Source organism: Vicugna pacos, chromosome 26 (genome assembly GCF_048564905.1).
Source record: "Vicugna pacos chromosome 26, VicPac4, whole genome shotgun sequence".
Taxonomy (NCBI): Eukaryota; Metazoa; Chordata; class Mammalia; order Artiodactyla; family Camelidae; genus Vicugna; species Vicugna pacos.
The window spans coordinates 11,661,974-11,676,612 of NC_133012.1; the positions used below are offsets into that span (position 1 = coordinate 11,661,974).

Sequence of the window (14,639 nt, forward strand, 5' to 3'; positions counted from 1 at the left end):
AATAAATTCATGTTATGTTATCATACACCATGAAAAGATAAAAGGTCTTTCATTGAAAAATCCTTAGGAAAACCCAGATAGCCAAATAAAGAATTAGATGAACAAGATTACACAGTAGAATGAGAGAAAAATCAACTATGTAATACATTCTAAAGTGATCGTATATACTTCTATCATTTCAATTTTTAAAAATCTCATTCATTTTAGCCCACAGAGAAATGATTGGTCAAAATGAAAAGAAAGCTGCTCTCACATCCTACCTATAAAAACTTTTCATAAGCTGCCTTTCTTACATTTAAACAATTTACAGTTTGTAAGTGTGGGATATTTTAAAGCTTAATTGGTTTTCAGACCAATTAAAGCTAGGCCCATTTAAAAAAATGAACTAGTGTTCCTGAATTTTAACCTTAAACAATCTATAACGCAGCATTCTGATTTGCTTTAAATAACAACACTGAGAACATTCAAACTTAATTATATCACACTACTGCACAATGCAAATCTGTTGTCAAAGTCTGATGATAAAACTCTAGCAATAGGAAAAACGTTAATAACAGAAGTCAGTAAAAACAGCAAGGTCCTACTGTATAGCACAGGGAACTATATTCAATATTCTGTAATAAACCATAATGGAAAAGAGTATGAAAAAGAATATATATATTCTTGATATATATCAATCATATTGCTGTATACCAGAAACTAACACAACATTGTAAATCAACTATACTCCAATAAAAGATGTTTTAAAAAAAGAAGTGGGTAAGACAACAATTTGTTCTGAGGGAAAACTCTGTTGGAAGGCAGCCATTTTGTAAATTTAAGTCTTTCTGCAATCTTTGTAGCAACCAGAAGTCTCACTCACCTCTTCCTGAGTTAAATTTTGAGAACATACCCACCTCATTTCTCTCTCTTTTTAATTAAATTTATAGAAAGTTTGCAATCAATCATTCATTCCTTTAAATGTTCCTTAGCTCTGAGATCTGGGTACCAATTTTATGATGTATGTACATTCATCTTTCTTGTAGGGCTTTCCATTCATAATCTTCCTAATTTTTTCTATTCCAAAAAATACGTCATTCTCCTTCCTACTCTTATAGGTTTTAACACATTTGAAATAGTTTTCTACTTCATTTTCAAATGTATCTTAGGGGGGACTATCTTTACCTTGAACCTTTGGTCAAATCATGTTTAAAAATATCATCTCAACTTTTGTCTAGCCATATTTCTCTGAAAAAGTATCACATAAGGGCCTAAAGTAAAAAATATTTGGAACAATCTTTCTATTTTCTTTTCTTTCAGAAATAAAATATATAAACTACCATTCAATTATATTATCATTTTTGTTCTGGAAAAATAATCATGTAAAATGTGTGTGTGTGTGTGTACATGTGTGTACATGGATGTGGCTGTACGATCATGGCTATTTTCTTCTCCAGGAGATTAAAAGGTCTTTAGGTCTGAAAGCTGCAAAATTTAAAGTTTTACCCACAACACTTAAGCATGATATTTGGCCCAAATAATGGAGACAGTAAGAAACACTGATATTGAGAGCCATGGTTAAGGTACATATAGGGAAATATAAAAGGACCCAAGAACTTTCTATGAACTTGAGTCCTTTAAGCTGTCAAATGCTCTCTAATTAAGAATGAAAATATCAATAAGGTTGTGTATAAAAATATATCCTTAAGAGAAAGGAATGAGTAAAATCACAAACTTCTGGTATGATGGTACTAAGCATAAAGCATTTAAATACTGCTTCCATTCTCAACTGAGTTTCTTTTCCTTCCGTACTCTTGGCTAGGCTTTTCTTCTACAAATTATCACTAACATTTCCACTTGGCATGTTTTTGTTTTTGTTTTACAAAGAGTATAGGCAAGCAGTTACTTTACTTTCCCTTATTAGAGTTTTACAAATTAAAGAAGACTTATTTTGCAAACAAGTTCACAAAAGCAGTTGCTCTTCTAGAAAGAAGGGTACTCTCTGCCACTGGCATTCTAATAGCTTCTTAAAATCAAGAGTCATTTTTATGTCCTGTCACAAGCAATTTATCATTCACTTTCAGTGCAATGGAGGGTTAATAGAATAATAGAAAAAAACATATGGAAAGATTAGAACATCAATAGAGAAAAAAGATTCTTTTTCACTCACCTGGGGCCTATTTTCAAACAGTAAAGTCAAATACATATAACTAGAATTATAAAGAGCAATAAACTTTTTCCCACAAAGAAAAACCATGAGGGAAAGAACATAAATAAAAACTGATACACACAATGCTATTCCTCCTCAGAAAGAAAAGAAATATGATACAAACTGGAGATGACAAAGGTCTGATAATCCACAAGTCAATGTGCAGCCTATTTATAAAGCATTCCTTATCTAATACTGATTTCCTGCCTAAATAATCATCTAATAACTACTTCTTTTAAGAGAAATTCCCATATATTAAAAATACTCATAGTGATTTCAGAAAATTATACATTTTCCACTTTTATTCAAAAAGACTTGAGCATATGATTCACTGTATTTCTCTCCACTCCCCATCCATCTATCAATTCAGATGACTTGCAAAGGCCACAGCAAAAAAAGTCTAGCAATCCTTTTCTTCTTTGTTTGTTTTTTTTTTTGGTGGGGGGGTAATTAGGTTTATTTGTTTAGCTTTTTTTAATGGAGGCACTGGGGATTGAACCCAGAACCTTGTGCATACTAAGCATGTGCTCTATCACTGAGCTATACCCTCTCCACCAAAAATCTAGCAATTCTTTAAATATCAGAGGCTGATGATCAAACACATAATTTTAAGATACTCTGTTACTGACATTCTAAGTAAACCTGATCCTTCCCCTGAGAAAAGAAAATACTGCTTACTTACCTATCACAGTCAGAAGCACAAGAAAGCTAATTTGATTAAAAAGCTTCCCAGGAACAAGTTAGTACCCACCTCCTGCCCACCGAGGTCATGTATCCGTAAAGAATAAAAGTGAATATACCCTCATGCAAACAGGAACACTGAGTCTATTGTGTTCTTAAGGGGGGAAAAAAAGACAAAAGAGTACAGATAATATTCGTTTCAAAACAATCTCAACAAACTTAATGCCCTAGAGTTTTCTTTAGAACAAGACAGAAAACAAGGAGAGTTAACAACTGTAACAATGTCCATAGACGGTGTTCTAATCTAAAACAAGGCAAGGAAACTTAAAACCTTTATTCACAGAAACAGGCATTTTAATTTTGAGGCAGTAATAAACAGAGAAGAATACCAATGCAGTTAAAGTAAAAGGTAAAGGAAAATAAAAAAAGATTGAACTTTCCCTAAACACTAGTAATTCAAAAAATGAGACAATTTGAGGTTGAAAAGTAGGAAAAACAGTAAAGCGACCATATAATTTATTAACCAAACTGTCTTTTTTTGCCCAGAGTGATAACTTTTTAAATATGTTCATTTGACATAATTTAAAACACAGAGAAAAATCGCAAAGTTGGTACAGAGGACTCCCGTACACCCTCTGCCCAGGTGTACCAATTTATAATATTTTGTCCATATGCTTCATAATTCTCTCTTTCCCCTCTATATCTCTATGGATGGATGTATGTATAAGCAATAATTTTTCTGAACCGTTATAGCAAATTAGAATACATCATGTCTCTTTTGCCTTTTATTACTCAGTGTCTATTTCCTAAAAACAAGGATATTTCCTAATGTAAGCACTGTACAGTAATTGAGGAAATTTAACATTGATACAACACTTTAATCTAATAGAGAATACATACTCCAATTGTGTTACTGTTTCAGTTAGTATCTTTTATAGCATTTTCCCCTCCAGTCTAGGATCATGTATTTTGCATTTAGTTGTCATGTCTCTTTAATCTCTTTTAATTTGAAATAATTCCTCAGCTTTTGTCTTTCATGACATTGACATTTTTGAAAAATACAGGCCAATTACTTTGTAGAATGAGCCTAAATTTGTATTTGTCTAATGTCTCCTCGGGAGATTTAGGTTTGCATCTCTGGCTAGAATACGTAAGAGATGTTGTGTCCTTCCCAGGGATTACATCTGCCAGCACACCAGGCATATCTGACTCTCACTAATGATACTAATTTTGCTTCCTTGATAGGGTATTGTCAGATTTCCCCACTGGATAGTAACTCTTCCCCAAGTAATAATCAATCTATGGACAGGCATGATGAGAACTCTACAAAATACACTGCTCCTCATCGAATCTGGTTCTTGAGATTTAGCACTCACTACGGATACTTGTCCTAACCAGTCTTTACCATGGTTGAAAATGGTGATTTTCCAATTCCAAGTTTGTCCACATTTATCAATGGACATTTTAACAGTAAGAAAGAACTTCCCACCCATTCATTCACTCTTTTATTATCACTGTACAAACATACCTATTCCTATTTTATCTAACAGGTTATAATCCATTACTATCATCATGCATTTTGATGGTCAAATAAATTGTCCCAGATTTGCTCAGAGGGAGCCCCTCTGAGATGTCCTTACGTCCTTTTGACATGCCCCTATTGGTTTTGTTTTTTGTTTCTTGGTTTTTTTGAGTGTTTCCTTACTCTCTAGCACAGTAACATATTCCAGGCTCATTTTATACCTTCTCCGTTCTAGTCCTCAAGTCAATCATTTTTTAAAAAGAACTCTTTTAATAGCATGTAGAACCAAGATATGGGAAGTAGGTGTGCTTCACTACTACTGGGAGTGACACTCTACACTTCTAGACCTTTCCTACAGAAGACCTAGGAGACTTCCCGCCCCCTCCATGATTCTGATATCTATAACTTCAATCCCATTAGCTTATTTATAGCTTAAAAAGCTAATGCATTAAACAATTACGTTCTCTGCAGTACTGTGTGAGTCGTACTGAGGATGCAATACTACCCCTCATAACTCATAGTTGCTTAAATCTAGGCGTCTGATCAGCAGGTGGATTTAGAAAAATAAGCATACCACCAAAATTCCTATTGTTCATGCAGTTTCACTCAGTGCTTAAATCCTCAGAGTATCCATATGAATAATGACTGGGTCCAAATAGTAGTAACTAATAGTTTCAAGACTTCTACTTCTGGAAAAATAGAGTAGATGTACTTTTCCCTATTCTCCCCACCAAGTACACATAGAAACACCTGTACATCATTTATAATAAAAACATAAGAAGACTCTCAGTGGTGGACAGAAGAATGTAAGCTGATTAGGAATCTTAGTATCCAAGGAATGACACGGTGGTAAGTTTCCAATTCCTTTTTGCCCCATATATACAGATTTAAGAGCTGAAGAAGCTGGCAACTCAGAAAACACCAAAAGGAGTAGACAAATAAAAGCCTGCTCTCTCTAGTCAAAGGGACCAGGAAAGGGACAGCGTAGCATGACAGGAAATCTTTAGGCAATAATCAGTCTATTCCAGCCAATACTACAAAAATAAAAAACAGAACCAAAAAACCCCAAAACAAAAATTAAAAAACTGTGGCCTCACCCCTAACCATGAAGCAAAGGCCTTGTGATGAGGCTAAATTTGCAAGCTCACTAGGAACCAAGACATGATCTCTGCCCGGTAATAATCAGCGCCTCCTTGCCACATGGTCATTGGAGACCACAGACCGCCACAAACATTGACTACAGCCCAATGGTAATGAGGCCACCCTCCTCTCCTCCAGTGACGTCAATCAAAGCCGCATGAGAAAAAATCGGCAAGGATACAGAAGAACTCATTAACACCATCGAACAAAAGAATGGAACATTTGTAGAACATTCTATCCAACAACAGCTGAAAGACATTCTTTTTACATGCCTTTTGAACATACAGCAAAATAAACCACATTCTGGATCATAAAACAAAACATTTTTAATGAAAAGAACTGAAAACATAAAAAGTGTTACCCAACCACAATGGAATCAAACTAGAAATACCAAAAAGGTAATAGAAAAATCTCCAAACACTTAGGATCTAAACAATATATATCTGCTAAATATCCATGGGTTAGAGAGGAAGTCTCAGATAATTTAAAAAGAATACACTAAACTGAATAAAAATGAAAATAGAACTTATCACAATTTGTGGGATACAGTTAAAGTAGTACTTAGAGGGAAATTTACAATACTAAATGCATACATTAGAAAAGAGGAACAATCTCTAATCAATTTTCTGAGCTACCACCTCAAGAATCTAGAAAAAGAGTGAAATAAGAACAAAGGAAGCAGAAGTAAATAATAAACAGAAATCAATAAAAAATTGAAAAGAGAAAAAAATCAGTGAAAAAGGTCAGTGAACCTGACAAACTTCTAGGTAACACTAATAACAGAAGAGAACACAAATTGCCAATTATCAGGAATGAAACGGGATATCACTACAGTCCTGCAGACATAAAATGCTGTCTTACAGAAGAAAACTACAAACAATTCTACACACAGAAATCTGAAGCTTATATAAAATTCCTTAAAAGACAACTATCAAAACTTACACAAGGAAAAAAAATACGTAATCTATATAGCCTTCTATTAGAGAAACAGAATCAATAATAATCTTCCAAAAAAGAAAGTCCCAAGCCCAGATGGTGTCACTGGTGAATTCTACCAAATATTTAAAAAAGAAATCATCTCTTCCAGAAAATAAAAGCAGATGGAACACTTCCTAAACTCATTCTATGAAGCCAGCATTACTCTAATACCGAAATAGAAAAAGACGTTACAAATAGGGAAAACTAGAGAACAATATCTCTGGCGATGGAAATGTTCTGTGTCTTGAATGCATCAATGTCAATATCCTGGTTGTGATGCCACACTACAGTTATGCAAGAGGTTACCACTAATGGAAAGTACTACAGAGGGTACAGGGGACCTCTTTGTATTATTTCTTATAACTGCATGTAAATCTACAATTATGTCAAAATAAAAGTTTAATAAAAATTTCAAAGAATACAGTTATTAACCCTTACAATACCAAAGCATTACTGAATTCTAAAGTCACATGCACTATTTGAGAAAGCAAATGTTAAAAGTCATTATTATAAGAAATTTTAAAAGAATCATTTAAAAAAGCAACTTGGTTGTAGCTGAAGTTCTAACATGAATTGCAATGAAAATTCTGTAAGGTTGCTACAGTTTAGTGGGGAAGATGACAGCTGCTCTCAGGGTATACACTAACAAGTTATAATGCTTCACAAATATGTCATTTTTGATGAGTTGAAAGATCATGATGGTTTTAATGATGTAGACCTGCTGGCTTTAATTACACAAAAGGCTGATGGGAAGAGCAAGAAATACTAGAATTCTAGGTTACCTAAGCAGAAAGTTTTCCATTCTTTCCCACTCTATACATACATATGTAACAATTGCCTATAACTCCTGTAAGCCTTACTAACATTATTTGAGCTGCCTCTTATCTATGATTAGTTCAAACATTTGATTATTACATCTTTCCTTATAGATTCTAAGTACTGTTTTCTTAATGTTTTAAATGAATATTTCAAGCCTACTGCCTAGAAAGCAAAGACTTAAGAACGGCATTTATGAAGTTGGATAAATCAATTTATTACCCAAGTAATTCATTTCATTATAATAATATAATGATGAATCTTGCAGGTAGTATTAATCAGGTAAATTTTCTTTTTTTGAAAATAACAATCTTTAAACTAAGAAGGTAGAGAAACATTATATTAACAGATTGAATTTAAGCTCTGAATTTATCGGTCAGTTCAGTTTTCCAATTGTGTTTTATACCACATCCTTCTAAATGAATGAGCAGGTAAAAAAAAAAATCAGATTTTTGCATATATAAGAATATTGATTCTGGAGCCAAACTGCTTAACCTCAAATCTCACAAATTTCCCTTAAGGACTGTGAACTTGCAAAAGTAACTTAACTTTACTGTAAAAATAGGTACAATGATAATATCTATCTCCTAGTTGCTGTAAGGATTCAATGCCCTTAGAACAGTGCTTGGCTCATAGAAGCACTCAGGAGTTATTAGCTGCTATTATTATTATCACTGTATTTTACATAAAGCTAATTTCTAAAAAAAGTTTGGTTTGCTGCAAGTAATCTAAAAGACAATTCATTAAAAACTACTAAACAAATTAAGTAAGCGTTAAAAAGAAGAAATTAACTAGCTTCAGGTTAACCTTTGACCTGTTTATTCAAGGTGCATAATCCTTTAAAATTTAAATCACTGTGACCTGTCAGATATGGTGTTTTTAAAAAGGTACTACTATTATAGTCTTCTCCTAAATTATTTTCGTATTTTTAAAAATGATGGGAAAAAAGTGTTTCAATCACTTTTAGTAAGAAAATCTTAAATTTTCCTGCTCATGTCCAAAATTATAGACAGATTAAACCATTAGTAAAATTTTCTTAACAATCAGTTAAAGGATTAACATTTTCAACACATCTTTAAAATAATTATTCACAGTTTTATTTCAATGACAAGTTTTAACTTTTCTGCTCTAATACTAAAGGAAATTTTTTTAAAAATCAGGAATTCATGGTAATAATTTTCACCTAATAAAACTGAAATGGATAAATACCTAGTTGTTCTTTAAAAGTAAGGGATTTCCTTTTATGGTTTGTTTTCTTGAAGGCATATTGTACTATTAGACTTCCTAGTAACTGATACAAATAATATCTTAAAGCTCAAATTAAGGGCATAAGAAATCTTTCTTCAATCATGTAGGCTGTTGGTAAAAATGTACTATCCATGAAATGCAATATGCTACATAGTGGTAGAGGTAATGTGTAGAACAGCCCATAAACAGAACAATGACCAAAAGAAAAGAGTAAAAATGAAGTCCTGGTTTGACATCTGGGAGTCTGATTGACAGCTGCAGAAGTTTGATCTTTCCAGAACTGAAATATTCTCAATCAGAGGAGTCATCGAAGAAATCTGTTGATAAAAGGCTCGATATGTACCTTTACCCATCATACCAATGGAAAAAAAAAAAACCTTTAATGTACTATGTTTTAAGAGGTATACATGATTAAAAGCAATTAGAAACAATTTTTAAGAAGTAGAAAATTTAATAAGACTATTACAATACGACATGAGAGTGAAATAATTAGCAGTTAATGAGTATCTGTAGGACCTGGAAAACATGCTGCCCTCAGTCAGCAGTAATCATACCCTAAATGTAGTTGTTTATTCAATCACTTCGTGTACTCATCCAAGTCCTGGGCACAATGAAGTAAGCAAGACAGATAAAAGCTCAAATTTTTGTGAAGTTTTCATTCTATTGGGGCAAACAAATAACAACAAAATAATGCAATTTCAGATAACCAAAGGAAAATAAAGCAATAAATCCATTAGGAAAATAAAATAAGCTAAAGGGACTGAGGACAAGAAGACTTCTCTGAGGAATAAACATTTGAGTGGAGATTTGACTGATGTGCAGTGCAGGGGCAGTGTTCTAGTTTTAGTAAAGATGTGTTGGTCCAGACACACAAAGTGACTTCATCTGTTTGAGGAACAGTAAGCATCCAGTTGTAGCAGAAGCAAAAGAGTTCAGGGGAATCCAGCAGAAGACAAGATCAGAGATGTGCAAAGCAGGGGACAGATCATGGTAGGGTTTGGGTTTTATTCAGGGTAACGAGACTATATTAATGAATTTTCTAACCATAGCGCTGATTCATCCTTTAGAAAGACCACTCCAGCTACAGTGAGAACTGAGTGATGTGAAGCAGAGGCAAAGAGACCCATTATGAAGCTACTGCTGCCATGAAAGAGACGATGACAGGCGTACACTAGGGCTAGAGCAGTGAAGCGAAAGAAGTGGTTGGACGGGGGATTTGAAAGGATGGAAGGCCTGAATTACTGACACGCTGGTTTCAAAATATGAGAAAAAGAAAGGAATTCAAAATTTTGGCTTGAGCAAAACCTAGCAGTTGATTTGGAGGCAGCATCCAAATTACTTAAGTCTTTACTGATCACGCTGAAGGTTTTCGTTTTATCTGAAAAGCAGTAGGAAGCAATGGAGTAGAACAACAGCGAAAAAGAGATAGGATTCCAGACATATTTTGCTGATTTAACACACCAGGCTCAGCAAGCATATACCAGACCCCTCAACATTGCCTCCAGCCTGAGCCACAGCTGATTCCTTCTAGAAAGACTAGGAGCCAGCCCACCAATCACAGATTAGGATTTCCTCAGAAGTGCAATGAATCCAAATTAAAGTTTATTCTTGAGACACCTTGGTGCAAATATATCCTTCTTCCTTATTCCCTTACTCCAAAATCCATTAAGAAACTGCTGGAATTAAATTGGCAACTGTGACTATCTAAATTCAACCACTTTACATCCCTGCCATCTTCAGTTCTGCCAACGATACACACTCCTTTGGCCATCTATCTTTTCCCAAACTCTCAACCTCAATCTGCTGTCACCTCTTCTTCTGACCCAACTTCCCACTGTGCCCCCAGAGTCCCCTTCACATGATTAAAATACTCCTACGTCCTTATCCTTGTCAATGGACACTCCCTTTTGTCAACCACCTTTAACTCACATGTTGCTCTTGCAAAATAATACCACATGCAGTGAAGCCCTTCAAAAGGCAGCTCCTCATTCTCCAAATCCTCACATACTTCAGTCAGGAACAGAGAGATACTACATGTTTGTGGATGCTAAAACTGAATATAAAGAAGCACAATTCCAATGAAATTGAGAAAATAACTCTAAATTCACAAGGAAGAATAAAGGATGAAAACAATCTACCTAAATTGTAAACACTAGAGGATTAGTCCAAAAAACTAAAATATAGAGGGTACCATGAAATCTTTATAAATTCATGCTGCAGAAGAATACTTAATGCCTTCTGGGAATATTCATATCAGTAAATAAAAAATATTATTAAGCAATGTGTAATGTATAAAACCAATTTGATTAAAGAGGAAGAAGAGAAATGGGGGGAAGAATGTGTGCTAAGAAAAACAGGTTATAAATAAAATATACCAAAATGTTCTAAGTGGTAGAATAATTAATAACTTTTTGCTTTTTGTACTTTTCCTATTTTCCTTAACGTCTATAATAAATGTATTTTTATAACTAGAAAGAAAGGGCCAAAGTAAATAATTTTTTAAATCTATAATCATAACACACCAAAACTGCTCTTCAATGAAATTTACACAGGCTTGTTTTTTAGACTTTTCATATCCTTGTTTCCTAATAAAAAAAAAAACAAAAAACACAAAACCACCTCCAAGTCCTTCGGTTGACTGCCCAGAACTTCAGAATCATTAACCAAAAACAAAAAACCTCGAGATCTCTTCTAAGCATATCGTTCACTTAACACAAGAATTCTGCAAGGAGTTTAATAAATCTTTCCAACTAATTCTTCTCTTTAAAATACTTAAGTACACTATCCAAAGTAAATGGCTATATGCTAGAGTCCCTTAACTATAAAACTTAGGTGTTACTGTTTTATACAGTGCTGTAAAAAATCTATGCATTCTTTATGCAGAAGAGGCTACTAGTCATTTGTTTACTTTTAAATATTCAGTAAAGGAGATTTTCACATTAATTTCTTTTAAGGAATATATATTCATCTGTATACAGTTTTGGCTAATACACAAAAGTAGTAACATTAAAAATACTGGAAAGTCATCTTTCGCAATTAAATTACCAAAAAGGAAAAAAAATTAAGAACAGGAACTTTACCCTTAAGGTAAGTAATGCTACTACAATGACGTTTCACATAAAAATAAAGAATGACACTACATCCAAGAATAATCTCTAATAACTCTAAGGCATTCCTTTCAAAAGATTCTCTTTTTATCAAGGCTTAATCTGTTAAATTTTGCTTTGGAAATAATACTTCTATCATGATTCCATCAAAATGAACACTTAGAAGAGAACCTGCACGGACAGAAAAACATTTTGGGATATATTTCACTGCATTATGTAACATGAATATGCAAATCTCACTAGCTTATATTTTCCACTAGAATTTTTTCTTTTAAATCACACCTGAAAAGTTGTATGTCACTTCCAAGAAAGAATATTCTTGAAAAACACAATTAATGAACTCAGTATTATGGCTGAGAAGAATTTACTATCTTCCTATCTAAGCAAAGGACAGCACTAGACGCTTTTCAAGTCACATTTAATAGACGCGGTATTTGTCCTCCAGGAATCTTAGGTCTCCATGAGTTATTGTGCCAAATTTCTTTCCCAAACAATAGCCAATGTAATCTTCCCTGAAATTCATTTCAAATTAAAAGATAGCTTCTCGTTGTTAGTAACTTATATTCAAATTTGCCTTTTAAAAAAGTGAGAGCGGATCTAAAAGCAGTGCTGTATTAGATAAGCAAGTGAACAAATCTAACAAACGGACAAGGCAGGCGCTGAGGGCTGAAGGAGGAGGAAAGGTCGGGGGGAGGCCATGGCAGAGGCAGTCTGGGTCAGCACTTACAACATCCCTCTATCACCAGGAAGGGGGTTTCTCCCTGGTCAGAGGCCACGCAAGGCTGCTACTGCGGCCCAGGGCTTTGTTAAAAGAGGAGAGTGAAAGGCTGCAGAATCTAAGAAGCAGACCTAAGGCTACAGATTTAAATTTCACTACTTAAAAGTTTATAATTATAGTTAAATTTCTTTTTATCTACACTGGTTCCAAATAGCTTTATTCCTCTAGTTCATGTTATCTTGATTCAGCACCTGAATCACCTAACCTTTTATTAATTTAGATGAATCAGATAACTCTGACTTCGCAGAGATTATATTAATTTTAACACTGTGGGAAGTTGTCTTTCTATGCAGAGTAACTAAGCAAAATTCCACATATTTTCAAAGCTTTCTGTATATAAATGTTTTCCATTCACCTCAGAATCTTGGTTAAAAATGGACTCTAAACTTTAAAGTGAACAAAAGATTTATCTTCTTCAAACCTGGACAAATTTAAAAGGAAGCTAAAGTCATTTACTTTCATACAACCTAAAACAACACCATTAGCACTGCAGTGACAGAGCTCCAAATTACAAAGGTCAGTTAAGTAAAAGAAGGCAAAGGCAGCAGAACTCAGATGCTAAGAATAAAAACAAAAATAGATCCAATGCAGCATTTTGCCAACGAAGATCAATGAAAACAGCTGCTCAACATAACATCACTTATAGCATTACTTCCTATGTTGTTACTGAGAGACCCTTTTGATTCCAGCATTCCCTCTTTGCTAGGTCTTAACACTTGCCTTAATAAAACCAATACTTAAGCCAGAATTTTCCATTATCTGAAGTAAAAAGGTAATCCATCGCCTCAGCTAAAAAGTACTTAGCTACCAAGGAGAAAGTGAGAAGATAATGATAAAAATATAAACAGAGGGGCAAGGGAGGAACGGCATCAATATTTTAACTACTGATCTAAGCAATAAGGCAGCAGGTTGTCTTTCCGATCAAAACTACTTTTATAAAGTAATACAAATGCCCTTGCTTGCTCAACAGTAAAGGTCTTCAAAAGAATCAACCGGGAGGATAAGGTATAGGGAATCACGATCTTAACCATAAAAAAAGTCTAAAATGTGAATGAATAATTATCATGTAATGCTGTAATTCTAAGTAGAATAAACAATCCTATTGCCTATACTTATGACAGTACAGCAATTAATGAAACAGTTAATGTAACAAATTAATAATAGAGATAATGGCATGTATATCTGCTGAGATTTTATCAGCAGAAAAAAATAAAATTCAGTGCATAGATTGTAAAAAAGCAAGCTAGTAGATCAAATTATCTGGTAGCTCTGTTTTCTTACCTGTAAGGACAGCTTTTGCTGAAGGATCTGCCAGGTCCAGGGCTGATTTCCCATCAGTGTTCCGAATGTTTGGATCAGCTCCGTGCTGCAGCAGCACTGTGCAGGGAAAGCAGAAACAGTATCTCACCTCAGGGACACAAAGATTATTTACTGGTAAGTATCGCCTTGGCATGGTGTACGCATAAACATACATTGCACAATTTTTTTCTCTTTCAAGGAAAAAAAAAAGATGAAAGAAAAAGAAAGAAAGGGGGGAAAAAAAAAACACTGCAGCAAAGGATCCTCTCTAGAGTAAAGCAAAGTTGGCAACTTGTGATACAGTATCATCACATGACTTAACATCATAAACACAAAACTAGAAAAATTTTGCAAGAGACAGGTTGGGTTTGCCTCCTTGAGGCAGCAGGCTGGAAAGCTGTGTGCTCGCTGCCTCACACTGTGAAACACACTAACTGTGAGCCTGCCCTGTCTTCACTACCACTGTGGCTGCTTGTTGCTGCCGCTGCTTCACTGCTGAATTTCCCACTGCTTCCTCACCTCAGAATAGTTGTCATATTGTGCAAGCCTTTTAGTGCTCACCGCTTACATATATGGAAACTCACCAGAACATACTGGCTTGTTTCCAAGAAGTTTACCCGACATAGTAATGCTTGCAACTCTGGTCCCCTGCAGCCGAGCTGCAGAAGAGAACTGCCTTCCACAATAATTCTTCCCATCAAAGATGCTTAGAATCAGAATCGATCACTATAATATATGCTGAGGAAGGAACACTATACATGCTATATCGGGTAAAAAGGAGCTACAGAGAATTCTGAGACATGGGGCTCCCAAAAGAGAGAATCACTGTTGAAGTAAAATCCAGATATAATTTATTAATCCAAAACATTTCTCAACTACATT

The 14,639-nt window shown here is 34.4% G+C and overlaps 1 protein-coding gene across 4 annotated transcripts in view; it reads right to left on the reverse strand.

The window, feature by feature from the left end:
* The window catches only part of TNKS (tankyrase), a 156,970-nt gene that overhangs the window by 91,299 nt on the left and 51,032 nt on the right, over positions 1-14,639 (reverse strand). For all 4 annotated transcript variants that reach the window (XM_072950340.1, XM_006201153.4, XM_072950341.1 and 1 more), the window contains exon 3: positions 13,740-13,835. In XM_072950340.1, coding sequence (XP_072806441.1) covers positions 13,740-13,835 — 96 coding nt within the window. The remainder of the gene's footprint in view (positions 1-13,739; positions 13,836-14,639) is intronic.